At 39.1% G+C, this 20,633-nt stretch overlaps 1 protein-coding gene across 1 annotated transcript in view; it reads right to left on the minus strand.

The window, feature by feature from the left end:
* CFAP299 (cilia and flagella associated protein 299) overlaps window positions 1-20,633 on the minus strand; it is a 490,745-nt gene that overhangs the window by 441,488 nt on the left and 28,624 nt on the right. The window contains exon 2 of the mRNA XM_075204555.1: window positions 4,013-4,143. Coding sequence (XP_075060656.1) covers window positions 4,013-4,143 — 131 coding nt within the window. The remainder of the gene's footprint in view (window positions 1-4,012; window positions 4,144-20,633) is intronic.

Raw genomic sequence — 20,633 nt, forward strand, 5'->3', positions numbered from 1 at the left:
CCGCAATTGTACATGTAAGTGTGCACAAAAACAGATGCATTAGGTAAAGGTGTACACATTTATGATAATTGGGGCAATACTATACATGAGCCCTACCTAGCTCAAGTCAAATAGTGTTTCCGGATTGTACTGAGGGAAAAATTTGACACTAACTCTCTCAGGATGTGTTTTATGATTCTCTTTAATATTGGAGGTGAAAATACATATATATCTCAACGTGGGCACCAGCCATTTTCATACTTTCCTCAACTGGTGATAGAGATATTGTGGATAATAATACTGGGCAGATGAATCTATGTCCATCAAGTGTAGTAGACTCTAGACATACATTGGTCACTAAACCACCCTCAATAAGACACAACCACTTACTTATATGTCATGTAGTTGCCCATGTACTGTTTAAGCAGTCTGTATCACACAGTGCAAGGCACAGCTATGAGAGCTACTAAAATGCTGGGATAGATGCACTAGCTTTAACAGTATTAGGTCACTGGTTAGTCTGCATCTTGGATATGGAGTACAATTTGGCCACCTATCTGTAAGAATATAGACAATCAACCTTATTGGTAATAAGGATGGAGTTATTCAGTTATAAAGAAAATGAAAAAAGGGTATGTTTATAATAGACATAAGGCACATTAAAGGCAACACAATTAATAAATATATATATATATATATAGTATTTTTAAAAATAATAGCAAGATTTTTCATGCACAGAACAAGGGGGTATCTATAGAAACTGTAGGAAAAATGATTTACTATCACAATGAAAAGTAATACTGTGAGGGTAGTCTAGTTGTGGAATATCCTTACCAAAGGATGGAAAATAATTGAACTTAAATATACTGTGGTCTAAATACCTTCCTATTAAGGCATTGAAGGTAGTTTACAAAGCACAAAACTGCTGCTCCATAACACAAATAAGACTTTGGACCCACACTGTGACTCGAACTACGTGGTGCATAGGTTTGTGGCTCAAGGTGGACAAACTCGGCAGATTAGAGTTGGGTGGAGTGAAGGATTTCCTAGAGAAGTGTTGAAAAGAGATTGCAGTTCATGGGACAAGATTATTGAAATGAGATATTAAGGGGATTAAGGGGCAGAGCATTTTAAAGGGGGTATGGAGTTCTTTGAAATGCAGAGGGGTGCACTGCTATTTCCACTATATAAATTAACTTGAATTTTGTGCCACCTCCGAGAGTTCTTAGGCAGTGGCGCACGCAGGGGGGGTTTCTGAGTCTCTAGAAACCCCCCCCTGCGCTAACTAAGTGGCCACTGTCCTATACAGCAGCCGCGGCGCTGTCAAAGAAGCGTCCGCGGCGGTGCTGTATTGTATACAGCACCGCCGCAGACGCTTCTTAGACAGCGCCGCGGCTGCTGTATAGGACAGCGCTGGCGAAACGGAGCTGCAATCATGTTCATTACCCTAGACCCCACAGCACAGTGGATTTGGAAAGAGTACCCAGAGGCAAGCGTTTTTTCTATATCCCCAAAGTGGCTCCAGACATGCACATAACAGACAGGGGCTGAATTTCCCTGTAGAAGAGGGACATACACTTGATCCGTATTATAGTGTAAACTAACATTATCTGTCTAGAGTTTGGGCTGGTTGGGGATTTTTTTTAACTTTAAAGAGTGGCAGCACTGGGAAATCAGAACCAGTGCTAGGGGCAGGGTCATTTATCTGAATCGATTCTTCCATCTCTATAATTACTATAAGAAATAAATGAGGCCAAACTAAGCAGTATGAGACACTGAGCTACATCCAGAATATAGAGGAAGAAAACCTGGTCAGCATTAAAACAAGGACATTTCTAGGAATAAAAATGTCTTTTGCCAAAAGCCTGGGACTGTTTGTGCAAATTTAAATTTATTTGGAGCATATTCCCATGTAGAATAACACCAGGACAAATTAAAACCACAACTGTAAAACGTTTCCAACTGCATAGTTCTCGATTCTTTGACAAGTGGTCATTCAAAGTGTTTTGCTCACCTATTTTCACATTTTATAGGAGAAAGTTTTCTCATCAGCTTTACTGTTTCTTATGACTATATCATTAGCAACATCCTACTCCTCAATCTTTGTTGCTGTTATTAATGTATCTCTAGAAATAGTCACTAACCATAAACTAGTTTTAATATATAAAGCAATAAGCTATATGATTCACAAGCATAACAATAACACATCCAAAAAGTTATTGTTTTTTTATTATTATTATTATTATTATTATTAGTAGTAGTAGTAGTAGTAGTAGTAGTAGTAGTAGTAGTAGTAGCTTCCTTTTGTTATTATTTACTCTATTATTTTTTTAAACTTCATAGAAACCTGTATTAACGAAGTTCTGTGATCCCTATTTTGTCTGGAGGGATATCAATACTGTTTTTCATCGTCGCCATATCTACTTGAACATGCGTTGCATGAAACCATAATGCTCGCAATAAAATATATTGATATGATTAATAAATTAGCAAGTAAATCACAAATGTGGATTCATACCTACTGTAGGGTCTGATCTTAATTTCTCACCATTAATGAGTGGATAAACTATTTGCACTGTACACAAAGGGCCTGATTTATTAAGGATAGTAAAGCAAACAAAAAACAAAGGTGAACTTTGCACCATGGCAAAACCATGTTGCATTGGAGGGGGAGGTATATTTAAAATGTAGGGACAAATTTATAGTTCGGATAGGGCATGTCCTAGATCAACTTTAAATTTCAGTGTAAAAATAAAGCTATCAAGTATTTGTGTGCTACATGAAAAAACAGTCAGTTTTGTGCAAAATAATAACTAATTTGCACCCCTTGCATTGTAACATGATTTGTCCGGGAGATAATTTACTCCTTTTTTTGTCTTACTTTCCTTAATTGCTCAGGCCCAAAGTGTTAATTTGGTAGCATCCAGTGGACGAAAATGACCACTAAATTACCACTAATTACCACCGAACTCAAATCAGAAACGCTATTATTAAAATCCCAAACTAATCCATTTGCGCTCGCTGCTTTTCAGGGAAGACTCCCCTTTTCTCAAAAGCTATATTCAGCTTGAGTCAATGCTCACATAGCATTGACCTTGACCTTGTACAATGCCCTATTAAACCACAAGTTGGGGTCTGCATGACATTGCAGAAGTCTTTTAAAGTGGGCCTGCAGGCTTCTAGTAATAACTTAAGGCATTTAAGATTTTGAGCACTGTTGACAGGCTGAAATCCTAATAGTTTTATAAACAAATATGTTCCAGTCTGCACGATCATAAATACACTACTTAAAGATGTACATGTATTGATGTAGATGTACATGTCAAACCTAGTGCAATTTACATATTAAAAAATCCTAAGGAGACAAAGAAAAATGAGACAGATGTAGTTGGTCATGATATTCTTTTTAGTACTACACATTGTAACCAACACTATTTGGCATTCATGCTTTATCTATTCCAGTCTGTTACTTGGTTTCCTGAAGCCTAAAGGCACAGTAAAACGCATCTGACAAAGAACATATGAGCCTCCCAGAAAGCAAGGGAACACACTGCCACAGAAGTCTAAATAATAACTATGTTGTGTCTGTCAAGATTAGTACTCATGTTTCAATGATCAAACAGAAGAGAGGAAACTACTAGGGAAATTTTGATTTTACTGTCACTAACAGAGCACTTGGGACATTCTGGGTAGTGATTATTCTTGATCTGTTCCAGTGCTTCCCTTGGTGCTACATACATTTTTAGAAAATATGTACTGTCCTTGCGCTTTCATCATGGTTTGCTGGTTGCGTTCACATATTTTTTATGTTTATCCTCTTTTCATAAATTAGTAGCTTACAGTCATGTGGTCACACAGCAGATATCTTCCAGCTCCCTAACCCTAACTGATCTGCAAAGCACATGTGTCTTGGTAGAATATCAGACCTGTAACTAGTGTCCTTACTTGATGCTAAGGGGAAGTACATGCCAATAAAACTGTTTCTAATCATAGAGATGTTGCAATGAATGCGGTCCACTTCCCTGGGACTTACCTTTGCTGAGTTCTCTGGGAAAGTCTGGAAGCCTCTGCAGCTGCCTTTCTTGCCTCAAACTCTTCCCTTTTCAGTAACTCTCCACTTCCTCTGTAGCCCATCTCTACCAGCTGACGGGCTAACTCTTCATCCTAGAGAAACATGGAAGGTGGAGATTAAAAGTGTGACTTTACTCAGCAATATGCTTATTAACCCTCGCTGTTTAGGTAGCCACAGTCATAAAAGGCCATAAAGGGAGCCCAATATTAGGTATTTTAGGCATTTTTCACACTGCTGACGGATATTTTCTCATTATTTTTCTTGTTATTTGAAATGCTGCTACATGGTTTTCTTGCAATCTATGAGGCTCCTCATTCTTTCTCTTATCTTAACACCGACTGTTCAACTTCCCTGTGTATGGGTTCATTAAAATTCTAAAATAGCCCTCTTATAAAAAGAATTATACAAACACAAAATACATACATCCATATATATATATATATATATATATATATATATATATATATATATATATATATATATATACATACAAAACAATAAATATAAAAATGTGTATTAGTATTTATTAATAAAAAATGTAAACTATGCAAACAAAATAATTACATTAAAAAATCATAGGATATCACATAACATGAGCTACATTAAAATTGGACTAAGTTGTCCCTCCGGAATAGTTAGCTGAGAAGCAAAGAGCTGTTTTCCATTGTTTTCATATTTAAAAGCTCTATATATCCAGTATGCAACCTATAGGTTAGATTTTTCTTGTTTATTTGTGTACTATGGTTCTATTCGCTATTCTTACCCTTGCACACTCTCTTTAGGATACATTGTCCACTTATTTGACTTTGGTTATCATATGCATATTGATAATAACTTTTTTTACTTTTGTATCCAGAGCACCACTCCACAAGATCAGTTAGATATTTAAATTTGTCTTCAAAATTCCCAAGACTAACCAATGTATCAAAATCAATTGTGATTGTGAACTTTTGATATTTTGACCTAGGTTGACAGTTGATGGAAAGGGAACAAATCCAGTGTACATTGTTAATTTTAGGACATCATCAAATGTTGTAGTCAAACATTCACCTTAATAGTAATCAATCAAATTATTTACTTATACAGATGAACAGCATTAAGAAAGTAAAATTACAAAGTGGACCAGTAATAAGTCAAGTAACTAGTAACAGTACATTTATATACAGACAAATAGACAGTAGATGCAAGAATACAATAGTAATTATAGCATGCAGCCATGGATTGTACGCGCACCTTCGTCTGGTGACGGCGTGTCACCTGACATGCATGCAGTCCCATGTCTCTCAGGGTCTGCCTCTGTAATATACAGCATGGGTTTGAAGAATTATGTATGTGGGTGGGGGTTAGGGCTATTAATTTAATGATGAGGTTGGGGACTACTCATTTCATAGTGGATGGGAGAAATTAATTAATTAATTGAATGGTGATGGGGATGACAATTTTTTTTGATGGTGGGGGTCAAGATAGTAGCTATGAATTTACGGTGGAGTGAGAAGACTATTTATTTGATGCTTGAGTGGTTTGGCGGTTGTTAATTGAATATGGGGCTTAGCTACTTAGTAAATGTGAATACTAATTATTTAATGTTGCAGCTGTTTGAGGGGAAACAGGTCTACTTATTAAACATGAATACTATTAATTTAATCTCAGGACTTGTTGGTTGAAAATAAGTCTATTTATTAAATGTGAATACTCTTAATGTAATGTTAATGATGTTAGTTGCTTTTGATGTAAATGTGGGACTGATTGGTGTGAGGGAGGCCTCATATTCACGCATTGCTAGACTTTCCATATTTCAAGTAACTATTACTTTTTAAAAACAGGGACCCAACATTCCAGCATCCAAACTAGCTGAAATCGCAATTGCGCTTTATTTACCAACACATACATAGCCACACAAAAATTTGTATGATTATTATTATTTGTCAAATGTTATTGCAAAACAATAATAAAAAAGGTATAACTCTGACAAGTGACAAGGATTACTTGTAAAGTCAGGTGTCAGTGTCGGCTGTCATTGGAATTGAAAAATTAGTTTGACATTGACAAGTGATAAAAATGATTTACATTGTCAGGTATTAGTGTCAGCTATTAGTGTTAAAACTGATGTAACCCTAATGTTTGACTAAACTAAACATGAAAAAATGTGTTTTCAGTGTGTTATCTTGCAGTGGCATCTTTGTTCCGTTACGGAACAAGTGCTTTACTGCATGCACAGTAAAGTACTGTCTGCAGTCATCGGAGGGGGGGGGGGGGGGGCATCGTCTCCAGGGACCCATAACAGCGGCACCCCCTATAATAGCTGTAGTCCTGCCACTGTGTGCAATGGTGCTAGTCACAATGGTAGTTACTTTCCCGATGACAGTAATGCCGACAACAATGAGACTGACATAAAAATCACGATTAGCATCAGTGCGACTGTGAGTAAATATCTACAAACCATAATTTAGATGTACACTATCTCCGACACCTGTTACAGCTACCTCTAAATTGCGAATACACAAAAGCCGATGACTGCTAAGCTCATCATTTACACTGCTCAGAGTACGATGGTGCTTTTAAGGCAGCAATGGCTGGACCCGCCGCCAGAATACATTATAGAGGCGGTGTGTCCACCCATTGCTGCCTTAAAAACTAGGAAAAATGGCTGTATGTAGCAACACACATGGCTTAAGCTACGGTGCTGGTGGGGAGCTCCTGCACTATGACCTTTTACTACAGCTTTAAGATTAAAACCCATAATATATACTAGATACTCAGTTGAATATTCCATACTCATATTATAACTAATAGAGGGTTTTTAATTTTTACCACCTTCAGGATTTAAAAAGACAGAAGACCTATTTCAATCCATAACCTATTGGTCTGCTCCAGCTTGTCCTACTGATTAAACTAGCATGCATATTTAATTCAGCCCTGGTAGATTTAATTGGAAAATAAGTGGGAGAAATAATTCATGTTAATTTTATACTACAATACAATAAAAACCTTATGATGAGAGCTATCCATTGCCCCTTTAAGACTGCATGAAATAATACGCATTTATACTTATCTAAAAACAATTTTCACTTAGATACACAGTGGCATATTTAAATATTTAACATGACCTTAAAGTGGTAGTAAGTAAATAGTTGGTTAAGCAACTGCATGGGTGGAGTAAGTGTTTGTCCAAGATTAAGATGAGTTCAGCTGAGTTTGCAATCAAAAGTTAAATACATTTATTACACTGGCAGGAGCCTATTGATTTTTTTGAACATAATCAAGTGGATTGACGGACTATAAACAGAACAAAGTTTGGTGAGCATGGTTTAACTTAATTTTCATTTGTTTGATATTTACAGATTTTTTTTATGATCTAATATAATATTCATTAATAATAATAATTATCAGAAAAAAATCTAATTTAACTTATATTAGCTCATTGTTAGTTTTTATTTAATGTTAATTATTTTCATTTACCTTACATTAACTTATTTTTTATTCATTGAGTTAAAATTCATTATTTTCATTTATTTGTTATACTCATTTTATCACAATTATCTCATGGTCACAGGCAGCATTTATAGAGCATATCTGTGTTCATCCAACTGGAACTCCACACTTACACTGCCTGTGTATACAGTCAAGTCCATAAATATTGGGACATCGACACAATTCTCATATTTTGGGCTCTATACACCACCACAATGGAAACTAACAAGATGTGCTTTAACTGCAAACTTTCAGCTTTAATTTGAGGGTATTTACATCTAAATCAAGTGAACGGTGTAGGAATTACAACGGTTTCTATATGAGCCTCCCACTTTTTAAGGGACCAAAAGTAATGGGACAATCGACTCAAAAGCTATTTCATGGACATGTGTGGGCTATTTCCTCGTTATTTCATCATCAATTAAGCAGGTAAAAGGTCTGGAGTTGATTCTAGGTGTGACATTTGCATTTGGAATCTGTTGCTGTCGACTCTCAATATGAGATCCAAAGGGCTGTCACTATCAGTGAAGCAAGCCGTCATTAGGCTGAAAAATCAAAACAAACCCATCAAAGAGATAGTAAAAACATTAGGTGTAGCCAAATCAACTGTTTGGAACATTCTTAAAAATAAAGAACGCACCGGAGAGCTCAGCAACACCAAAAGACCCGGAAGGCTACGGAAAACAACTGTGGTGGATGACAGAAGAATTTTTTCCCTGGTGAAGAAAAACCCCTTCACAACAGTTGGCCAAATCAAGAACACTCTCCAGAAGGTAGGTGTATATGTGTCAAAGTCAACAATCAAGAGAAGACTTCACAAGAGTGAATATAGAGGGTTCATCACAAGATGTAAACCATTTGTGAGCCAAAAAAACAGGAAGACCAGATTAGAGTTTGGCAAACAACATCTAAAAAGGCCATTACAGTTCTGGAACAACATCCTATGGACAGATGAGACCAAGATCAACTTGTACCAGAGTGATGGGAAGAGAAGAGTATGGAGAAGGAAAGGAACTGCTCATGATCCAAAACATAACACCTCATCAGTGAAGCATGGTGGTGGTAGTGTCATGGTGTGGGCATGTATGGCTGCCAATGGAACTGGTTCCCTTGTATTTATTGATGATGTGACTGCTGACAAAAGCAGCAGGATGAATTCTGAAGTGTTTCAGGCAATATTATCTGCTCATATTCAGTCAAATGCTTCAGAACTAATTGGACGGCGCTTCACAGTGCAGATGGACAATGACCCGAAGCATACTGCAAAAGCAACCAAAGAGTTTTTTAAGGCTAACAAGTGGAATGTTACGCAATGGCCAAGTCAATCACCTGACCTGAATCCGATTGAGCCTGCATTTCACTTGATGAACGCAAAACTGAAGGGAAAATGCCCCAAGAACAAGCAGGAACTGAAGACATTTGCAGTAGAGGCCTGACAGAGCATCACCAGGGATAAAATCCAGCGTCTGGTGAAGTCTATGCATTCCAGACTTCAGGCTGTAATTGACTGCAAAGGATTTGCAACAAAGTATTAAAAGATGAAAGTTTGATGTAGGATTGTTTAGTTTGTCCCATTACTTTTGGTCCCTTAAAAAGTGGGAGGCACATATAGAAACCGTTGTAATTCCTACACTGTTCACCTGATTTGGATGTAAATACCCTCAAATTAAAGCTGAAAGTCTGCAGTTAAAGCTCATCTTGTTAGTTTCATTTCAAATCCATTGTGGTGGTGTATAGAGCCCAAAATATGAGAATTGTGTTGATGTCCCAATATTTATGGACTTGACTGTAAGTACTAGATTACATGAGACTGAAATATGTGGTCTTATAGCTTAAGCTGGGTACATACTACAGTAATTTTATGCAATTATCGTGCAGATCATACGATAAACGACCGTTTGGTCAGATATTGCATTAATGTGTACACTCCCACGATCATGCTTTATCATACCAAAGCACGTCGTATCATTTGATTTAGTTTTACAAACTTCCTAAAAATCACTATCAACTATGGAACGATGACAGGCAAATGTGGAAGTGTGTATACACTCATGAACAGCAGTGTAGCCAGATCTCTATAGTGTGTTACTTGGCATACCTCAGACCTACCAACTGGAAATCATTTTTACAGTGAGATCACAGGTAAAGTAGTTATCAGTCAGACTCTGTCACAATTTTACTTTGCCTCAGCATGCTCCTATATTATTATATATCAAACCTTTCGCTGGTAGGGGTGCCACATTTTCACTAGCTAGCTTCAACCGTACTTTTCTTTTTACTCTACCTAAATAAAATTTTATATTGATTGATAGTATTTATTTTTTTCTAATATATGGCCATTCAAATGAGAAAAATATATAAACAATTTTTAAAAATGAACTTCAAGTGATTCCTAATTACTTCCTTTGTACTTCCACAAAATTAATACAAATATACCTTTTTATATTCTGTAACTTTACGTTTTACAGGGATACCAGATGTTTCTTTAGCACAGACATCATGGTAGTGCTTGTAAGCACATGTAGGATTTTCTGTTCTCCTTACTGTAGAGATTAGTTGTGGTTTATGGCAGCTTTATTCCAACCTTACCAACATTATATCTCTGTAATTGTTGACTACATGTCCTGGGATTACTTGTTAATGATTATTTGCTACTTGTTACTTTTGTTACAATCTTTTTGAAGTGTTGACAGACACATGAATCCAAACTTGTGTAGCCTATCATTTTTAACACCTGTGTGGCTCCAGTTCAAGCGCCACAGGTGTAGCAACAATATCAGTTTATATGACTGTCCAGGTATTTTAAGATTAGTCCATTATTTTTAGAATTTAATATTAATTTGTCTTTTTGTAAAGTGTATTTATGAAATGCATAAACATGTTTCAAATATCCTTTGTACCTCTAAATGACCTCATATTTTTATTGCCAGCCTCACAGTGTGCATCTTAGGCAGGACCTCAATTTTGTTTAATAAAATAGATACTGGTTACACATTAGGACTATTCTGTAGGATAAGGTTGTAAAATTATTAATGATCAGAATATGCACCTTAATAATAACATTTCTATTCTACATATATATTTACACATAAATTTTGGAGATTATTGTATCTGTATCAGGACTTTTTGCCTCTGATTTTCTTTTTAAAGTTAGGGTTAGGATAGGTTTGCAGTGTTTATTGTGAGACAAATCCAGGGCTGCCATCGGGGGGAGTACCAGAGAATGGGGCCCAGGCATTTTGTTGCTCTGAGCGCCATGGCTCCATGCTACATCTCTTCGTTCACTAGACTGTTGAGGGCAGGGGTGATCATGGGGGAGGAGGGGCCTGTCTGTTTAATTTGTAATGGTCCCCACAGTTTCTGATGGCAGCGCCAGACAAATCAGACAGGTCTCATAAACTGACAACATTGGTCCCCAGTGGGGTAAACTTGCAACTTCCTGTCAGAAATCATGCTTGAATAGCATACCTCCCAACTTGCAAGTCCCCGGCGGCAGGATGGGGGGCATGCCCACATCAAGATGAAGTGTGGTCATGTCACGATGGAGTGTAGCCACGCTCCCAGAGGGCTGCCCACCGCTGTAAAGCCCTAGTCTGCTCATTAGTTTCCTCCCTTCCACCCAACATTCCCACTTTAGGGACACACAACATCTTTAATATGAGTATAAAACATCATGCTTAGAGATTAAGTAAATGCTGAACTGCTCATAAAATAATCAAATGTACAACTTCTATGTATCTGCTAATGTTGGCGCAACTTAAGTAGAAGGTACGGAATCTAACGTGCCCCTGGTCTTCACCAAGAACCCCCGCAAGGAAGTATGGGCTCCGCTGCAGGAGACACGCAGGTCACGGTTCTTCACTGAGTCATATAGCGAGGTACAGAATGAGAGTAGTCAGGTAAGCCAGTCTGGTAACGTGCTGGCAACAAGGTACACAAGGGAGAATTCAGAACAGAGGTCAACCAATGCCAAATCTGTAACTTCCAGGAGAGAATAATACACAGGGGAAAACCAAAAGAGTAGTCAAGCAAGTCGGGTAAATAAGGACACTGGAGATCAGAAGAGTAGTCAGACAAAGCCAAAATACACTGGACGCTGAAGCAGGAAAAGACCGAATACTGTGGCAGTGACATGATGATTGGAACTGCTTTAATTAGTACTGGAGACCAATGAGGAGGGAGGACGGCGGCAATGTCATCGGCCACCGCCAGAGACTTGGGTAGGCAACGGGACGCGCATGCGCAGGTGACCCAACAGCCCGACCGGAAGTATTGCGTCTGCTTGCCTGGCAACCAGACGCGACGGGGGCACAGACAGGCGCTCTTCCAAACAGAGTAGCAGGATGGCGCTTGACGGTGTCATTACACGTGGCATACTAATCGCAATTGCACGCTAAACCAATATTAATCAATTTAGTTTACTTCATCCAATTATTTGATTTCCACAAGAGTGTACCTGTACCTAGAATCAAATGGAAACATATATTGAAATCTGTATTTATTTGAATACAGATAGAAATACACAGGTTCTTGTTTTGTTTTTTTTTAAACGCTAGAGCACTAGTGGCCTCAATAAAATTTGAATCAAGATATACAGTGAATTTTAATTCTTGGAAATATTGAAGCTTATATTGAATGAGTTAAAATCATATAGGAAAAATGTATTATTTAAAGCATGAATGTTTTACAATTAATGTATTTTGAATTGTGTTACTATTGGCCAACAATATTATAATTACATTTATACACCAATAATATTCTGCACTTTTATCCTCTCACAATTGGCAAAAACGTTGTTTGGAAGTTTTAGTGTTCTATGATTTAATAATGCTCCATCCAAGAACAAATCACCATCTTCACAGCAAACACAAATGCTTTGTAAGTTTGTAAAACACTTCTGACATTAAAAGGCATATTTAATAACATAGGAACATATCACAAAATATTGTGGAAAAACAGAAAAATGTAGGTCATTTACTAATTGTATCATTTATGCAGCATAGATGTACAGGTAGTGCTTGTATAATTGCACACTCCTTGCCATATTCATTTGCTCAGTTGAAAACATAATCATATAGCAGCACCCATTATGACATAAAATCCTCCTTCCTAATACATATCTACTTTTTTTTATTTTAATTTTGAAATACAACTTGTCTTACATTATTTTTGATGTAATACAACTTATGAAAATGAAGGGATATCTGGACTGTCTTTATTTCAGATACCAAATATTTATATATTATGTATTTCACTTTAACTTCCAATTTATTATGTCCTTGAGTACCAGTTAGGTGTGCATTAAGATCATGTCCATCAGGCCCTCACCACTGAACCACCTGGGAGGTCCATTAAATAGTAAAGTTCCAGTAAATAGGTGTAATAATAAAAATTAGTGAGATCCCCATTAAACGTGAGCACTTGGGGGTAAAAGTATTAAGCTCCGGGTTCTTCAACACCCGCGAGTTCGGCGTCTTCTGCGTTTAAATTTAAAGCGGCGCTGCCTTGTAAAGGTAAGTTTCCCTTTACAAGGCAGCGCCGCTTTAAATTTGAACGCCGAAGACGCCGAACTCGCGGGTGTTGAAGAACCCGGAGCTTAATACATTTAGCTAATGTTTTTCTGACATTTCCACATTACCTCAAGCCCCAGGGGGAAGAAGCCCAGTGCTATTCAGAATGAGGCCTTTACCTAGGGGAGGTGGGTACATCTTTTTGTGGGCCAGATTCCCTTAGGCAATTCAGAACTATACTGACCAAGCTGGGGCAGGTTAACTTTACAACAAGAGGACCCCACACTGCAGGTCTTCTTGTTATAGTGTGACCAGCCCAGCATGGCACAGCTTGGTGATGGTGTTAGAGTTTTTGTGGGGGGATACTTTTTATCCCCCTAGCCACCCCCCCCCCCCCCCCCTCCTCCCCCTTCCAGCATTAGGAGAAAGCACACTGGGCTATAAGCTCTGGTGCTGGTTACAATTTTAGGGGGAAGAGGGTGTGATTTTGTTTAATCTTTTTTAACACCTATTGAATATCTGTAGCAAAATGAAAACATTTGACCTAACTCCACGTACAAAACATTCATGCATACCTTTTAAAGCAATGAATGGGTATTTTATAATGCTTAGTATCAGTTTGTGCACCTCAGCTGTGGTACCTGGGAGGTTTGCTATGATGATATTCCTCAAAGTGGTTTTACTAAATAAAATATATTTGTGGTAAAGGTGATTTTGTAGGGACATTATTTTCACATGCATAGCAGACTTACTGTATTCCAGTCTATTGCAGGTAGCATCTTAATACCTGAAATGACTGACAACAAAGGAAATCAAACTTAAACGCCGCTCAGCAAAATCTACATATTAAACAGATACACAGGCAAGGCCTAACAAAGCCTATGTGATATTTCAAATATAGTTACAGTACTTTTTGGAGATTCTCATGTTTGCTGCAAATAGTAGTTGCCCAAAGTTTTTTTTAGCATATTTAATTTGAATAACAGTAGTAAAGTAATCAAAATATGCTTCTGATAAACATAGTGTTTCCTGAGGAGAAAAAAATATATATTTATTTACATTAATTGCTACTGCAGCTTGGATTATATTTATTAACAATGTCACATATAATAAAAAAAAGTTTAGATATAGTGTGATTTTGTTGCAACACTGAATAGAAAGTGCATGTAAATTCTGTGCTGTGTGAATAAATACTGCCATCTACTGTTTTAAATGTGTCATCTCTCTGAAACGTTGCACGTTAAAAAGAAAGTAAAACATTTATATCCAAGCACCCCTTTAAGTCGTACAAATAAGTAAATCTACAATTGTTCAAAAAGTCCAGTTTATATAGCCTACACAAACGTTGCCTGATGTATTTTTAAGTGGCTGCATCATTACCACGATAGAACAGACTAAGCTTGGACATTTACCAATGTATTTCAGTGTCACCTCTATCACTGTTCTGGCACAGTAAGTGTAGGACACATGTCAGGCCGAGTACAAACTACAGAAAATTTCTCCCAATGTTACATCGTTAACAATTCTCCTAATCAGCATGCTGATTCATGTGTACACACTATACACATTTTACAAGATTTACCTTCAGATCTGTGCTCTTCATCTGTGCTCTTCACCAGATGATCGTGACTCTGTAAACTCTATGGGGATCTGCCTACACTTCTGGTTGTGAGTGCATACACACTTCAGAATTTGCCCAACATCTTTCCATCATTTATAGAGATAATAAAACCAAATCAAACGATATAATGTGCTTTGGAACGATAAAACATGATTGTTGGAGCGAACACATTAATGAGATATCGGACCTACCTAAAGATTGTTTATTGTGTAATTGGCACGATAATCGGGTGAAAAACCTGTAGTGTGTACCCAGTTTTACTCTATACTAGAATATCAGGAAATAGACCTATTTTTGGTTATTTCCCTTGAAGAAGATTAACACGACCACAATTACTTTTCAGTATTTACACTGATCCTTGTGTGGTAATATTTAACCTTTTTCTGTGTTTCTGGTCCAATTTATATATGTTAAGAACACATTTATGGTAAATAGCACACTCCAATCTCTTCTTGCATTCATACTGTTATCTGTGTGAAGTATGTATGTTCTCCCCTTGTTTGTGTGGGTTATCTCCGGGTGCTCTGGTTTCCTCCCACACCAAAAAACATACTGGTAGGTTAATTGGCTGCTAACAAATTGACCCTAATCTGTGTGTGTGTGTGTGTGTGTGTGTGTGTTAGGGAATTTAGACTGTACGCCCCAATGGGGCAGGAACTGATGTGAGTGAGTTCTCTGTACAGCGCTGCGGAATTAGTGGCGCTACATAAATAAATGGTGATGATGATGATGATGATACTGTGAGAAAAGTATTCAAGGGATGAGTGGGTAAGGGGAGTAGATATTATTAAGTGCCACTTTAGATTTTTTGTTGTTTTTTAAAATAATAATGATTTTTTTAGATGCTAGATTCACTGCCTGCATAGACAAGGAGTCCTGCATCCGCATTGGAATGGCTAGCGTCCTGCTTGGGGGAGACAGCTTCAACGTCACAAACATTCCCCCCTATTTTAGTGCTAACGAATTGGAGGTGGACCTGTGAGGAGCAGGAGGAAGATACTTGTGCTGTGTTTCCTTACACATATTGGCTTATGCAAAGAGTGTACATTGGGTGACACAGGTGCAAATACCCAGGCACGCACTTGGATGAGGGGTTCCCATTGCCCGGAAGCTCACCATCAAGCTCGAAAATTGGTTGATGGGCTGAATGATAGGCTGGTACATCCTCCACGACCAGCAACTAAATGTGACCGTGAATCTTACAGATCCATTGCTGGATGGAAGAAGATAAGTGAGATGCAGGGGGGCTTAATGTAGGAGTTAAAAGTTCTCTCCTCTGAAAGCAATTGCAGTGGCATTAATTACCTACTGTAGTAGGAGCACAGCTTTACTTTTATCTTGTGAAGCACAGGTACCGCTCCATTGTAATTAAAGCTGAACATCAAATTCACTCATACATTATATAATTGAAGTAAAGCAGTTAGAGAAATATATTATCACTAACTTTGCTAAACTATTATTCCATTGCAATGAAAAAAAAAGCTAATTTATAAGCATATTAAAATATTTATGTATATTAATAAGTTAGATTTGATCACGTCCTCTTTTCAAAAGATTATCCTGTTAATGGAGGTGGATGGTGGCTACTGCCTTACACTTTAATATTTCACAAAGAAGCAGTGAAAAGTCAGAGTGACAGCCTTCTTGCCTTCAATGTGAAAAATATGATTTTGGAATTTAAATGTTTTTTATATGGTTTAATCTTGCCTTAAAATGGCTGGTAAACCGTTAAAGGGCAACATAACCTAAAACCAGAAAATACCATTACTGCTGATGGGAAATAGCAGTACTCACCGGCTCCTGAACCCCACAATCCTGCAACAGTCAGGAGTTTACACAATCCCAGTGGTTTTCTCACTCTAGCATTGAACTGTTAATTTCGGTGGTAGTCTTCACAGCAACTCTGAAACACCCGACAGCACATAACCCGGCATGAGGACACCGATGGTGTCATCCCTGACACACTCCTTACACTGCTTGAAAATCAGACTTGGAAAGATTCCAATGCATAAAGAAGCAGCTCGGCTAGAATGACGTCACTTTGAAGCCCAACTATATTCTTGTTGCTGTTAAGGTCGTAATTTAAGGAGGCGATGGCTGTACAATGTACAAGCCTTTGTAAAGCACATTGCACAGCCGTTGCCTCCTTAAATTACCACCTTAACAGTGAGGGTGTCAATCCTTCATCCTGCTATGCTCCTGAAGGGTGAGCTGTATACATTTAACAGTAGTGCATGTAGCATTGTCCTTGTATTTGAAATAGACAGGAAGGAGTTGGAGATTGGCTGAGTACTGGCTAAAAATGATTGCCATGCAACATGCATGGTGGTTATGCCTACTATGGCAACCTGGAAACCCCCCCACTAGAAATCCTGCGTTTGCCTCTGATACCGGCAGGAATGTTCTAGCTGCATTGGCTCACACCTAAATGTAAAATGTTTTTGCAGGTCAAGTTGGTCTGGATTATCAGAGAACCTTTCCGAAATCAAGAAACCAGTGAAAATCGGAGCACTGTGCTAGGGGCTGCTGGATTATCCAGACAGAGAGCAGGCGTGGCTAATGGAAAATGTTTTTATCTTTTATTTTTTGCCATTATTTGTTACATTGTAAAATATTTGTTGGGTGGAGAATTTTAAGTCTATAAATGCTCATTTATACAGTGTGGCAATTTCATTAAAACATTTGGAATTTCATACTTTAAATGGAATGTAAATTAATTGAAAGATTTAGCAACCAATTTCAACTGCTCATATCTCATACTAAGCAATTTGCAATAGAGGATTCTGATTGTCTTGTCATGTTTGAAATGTTAAATACGTTAAATAAGTTAACATTAAAATCCATCTGTTTTTCTGTTGAATAAGTTATTTTATTTCAGGTGGTATGTGCCTAGCAATTATTTTTAAATCTTTAGATCTCAGAATTGGTATAAAAAAAAGGGGCTTAAACTTCATGAAATATCATTATTAGCAAAAAATTATTTATTTCGCTAGATCTAAGAGGGATCAAGCTAGAAAATGCACCTGGACCCAATCATAACAACATTTAATAAGTAGTATTTGTCCAGCTGCATCAATACACTCATTTATTCACATTATACCACCCTTTCTGGGGTTATTGTTAATGCTCACTGATGGAGGGCAGCATGTTTACACAGTGGGTAGCATTGCTGACTCACAACACTAGTGGTGGTAGATAAATGATAATAAATAACAGAATTAGAATGTTTAGGTTTATATCAGCAAGGAATTATCTCAATTCTGTTAGAATCAGAGCAACTACGCAAGCAGCTTGGCTTGGGCTTCCTTTAGACCATCGATGGACTGCAGGCAACCCCACAACCTTTTAGCTGTGGTCCATAGCTTCATACAGGTTTATGCCCCCACTATGACTGCTGTTGAATATGTCAGATATTGGCAGGGCCGGTGCTAGGGTACGTGGCACCCTAGGCACATTTACAAAATCGGCGCCCCCCGCCCGGCACATTTTCAAAATCGGCGCCCCCACCCTGCACACTTACAAAATAGTGTGTAAGTGTGCAGGGTGGGGGCGCCGATTTTGAAAATGTGCGTCTTTTCTTACCTGCTTCTAACTTGCCTCCGCTCTGCTCTGTCTGCTCCCCTCCACTCACTGACACTGTCAGGCCGTGATGATGATGTCACACCCGACAGTCAGTAAGTGAGTGGAGGGGAGGAGACGGAGCAGAGAGGCGGCGATGGTGAGCAATAGTCCCTCCCCCCCCTCCCTGTGGATGTATGTGAAGCTGTGCGGCGGCCGTGAAAGGAATGGTCAGCGGTCGCCGCACAGTTTTAAAGAAATTTTTTTTCTGTGGCGCCCTCCAGAGCCCGGCGCCCTAGGCAAGTGCCTAACCTTGCCTAATGGGAGCGCCGGGCCTGGATATTGGGCCATGAGTGAAGCTCAGTAGGAGGAAGCTGCTTCAGCATCATGTGACCACAACAGAAGGAAGAGAGAGAACAGATCAGAGGAAGAGGAGGGAGTACAGTACAATTAGCATCATGTGATCTCTCTTCCTACGTGGGAAAGACCTGATTTCTGTACTTTTTGGGCAGGATTGTATTAATTAGTGCCCATTAGTTAATTAGTGGTCACTAGGTTTTAATTAGTGGTGGGTGGTCCCTGATACTCTTAGTGAGGGGTAGGTGGGGTGCTCTAAGTGACATGTGTGGAGCTTTAGAGTACATGTGGCATCTGAAGGCATGGAGAAATTTGTGGAAAATTGGAGGTCTAAGGTCATGTAGGGTGTGTAGGTTATTTTTTTATTACTAAGGTAAAGGGTAATGTGTGCCTCTTGAAACTTAGAGACCCGCACATGCAGCCCTTGAAGTGTATCAGAGTGCCCGTCACTGTTTAAGCAGTGTATATTAAACAAGTACATGAAAGTCTTATCTTTTTCCTCATTTATGTAAGGCCTCATTTAGCCAGCCCAAAATTCGTTTTTCGTTTTTTTGTTTTTTTTCAGGTACGGTTATCAGAATTATGTAGATCATCACAGATACTTAATGTTTTTTTGGCCAGAAACTTAGCACTCTAATAGGTTGCAGATCAACCTTGATCAGCCATCGTATAAACAATTTAAAAGCACTTCTCTTGTTGCATAACATCAGGCAATCATTGTCTCCAATCAAATTCTTATTCCTGGGCAGCCTCTTGATATAGTCTGAGATAATGCCAAGATGAGATGATTAGCCAACTTGTGTGTTGGCTTCTAGGAGATCCCGGGGGGAGGTTGGTGTGTGGGGACGAGGTTCAACAAAATGCGCAATTTTGGCACCGCACCCTAAATGGGCATCGCCACGTTAGCCTATTACACTAATAAAGTGGGTAGGATCCGGGAGGTTGCCGTAATCTCTCAGGAGACCAGGAGGACTCCCAGAATTTCAGGAGTCTCCTGGACATTCTGGGAGAGTAGGTGTGGAGATGTGCCCTGAGAAGGTGCCCATCAAGAAGGAAAAGAACAGCAGAGAAGAAAAGAAGAGAGGATAATGCTTACCAATCCGGAGATTCCGCGCAGGCAAATCCATTTTTTCTATTCCTACAGGCGCCGGTAACAGTGGGCAGCTGAGTCAATCAGGGCTCAGCTTCTCCTGTCAACCAATCAGTGCCTGGGAAGCGGAGCCCATCACGACTCGCCTCTGGCCGTTTCAATTGTTGGTGCCATGGTGAGCCATTTAAAGCTCACCACGCAGCGTCGAATCAGCGCTGCATGATGTTGGCACACCTACGGCTATACAGGCCACTGGATGCTGCCATCTTGGAATCAGTCTGACGGTGGAGCCAAAGGAAGAGAACATCGTGGTACGTCCAGAAAAACCGCAGCAGCGGAAGTGGCAGGGAGCTCTTTAAAGGGCTAGGAGCAACCCTGCCACGAGAAGAGGATGACGAGTCAAGAAAAGAAGACACTGGAGAAAGTGCTCGCCGGAAAGAAGACGCCGAGATCAAGCAAAAGAAGAGGTCAATGGCGGAGAGCCTTTATAAGGGTTAAGAGATCCCATGCCAAGAAACAATGGAGATCAGATCGCTGAATAGGCGAACAGGCGCTTCTGGCTGGAGGGTCTGGAAGACCCAAAGACGGGGCAAGTTTAACATCCTGCGTGGAGCAGATAAGTATATTTACTCCTGTAGGTCGGGCAGTAGGCCCATTGGCAAGTTAGGGGGGCACAAGGCCCTGGGCCAGTTAGGGTAGTTGAGCATTAGCCCATATTTAGTTAGTTGGGCTCTAGCCCATATTTAATTAGCTGGGCACCAGCCCACTAGGTAGTGAGCAACAGGCCCCATAGGTAGTTAGCTTGAGCCCAAGGCCCTTAGGTAGAAGGACATAAGGTCCTGGTATTCAGGTGGGCATAAGGCCCTGTAGTTAGCTTATTGAGTGTGCACAAGGCCCTTTAGTCATAGGACACAAGGCCCTTAGGTAGTGATTTGGGGCACAAGGCCCCTAAATAGCGAGTGGGTGCAAGGCCCA

The sequence above is a fragment of the Mixophyes fleayi genome, chromosome 1 (assembly GCF_038048845.1).
Source record: "Mixophyes fleayi isolate aMixFle1 chromosome 1, aMixFle1.hap1, whole genome shotgun sequence".
NCBI classification, from domain to species: domain Eukaryota; kingdom Metazoa; phylum Chordata; class Amphibia; order Anura; family Limnodynastidae; genus Mixophyes; species Mixophyes fleayi.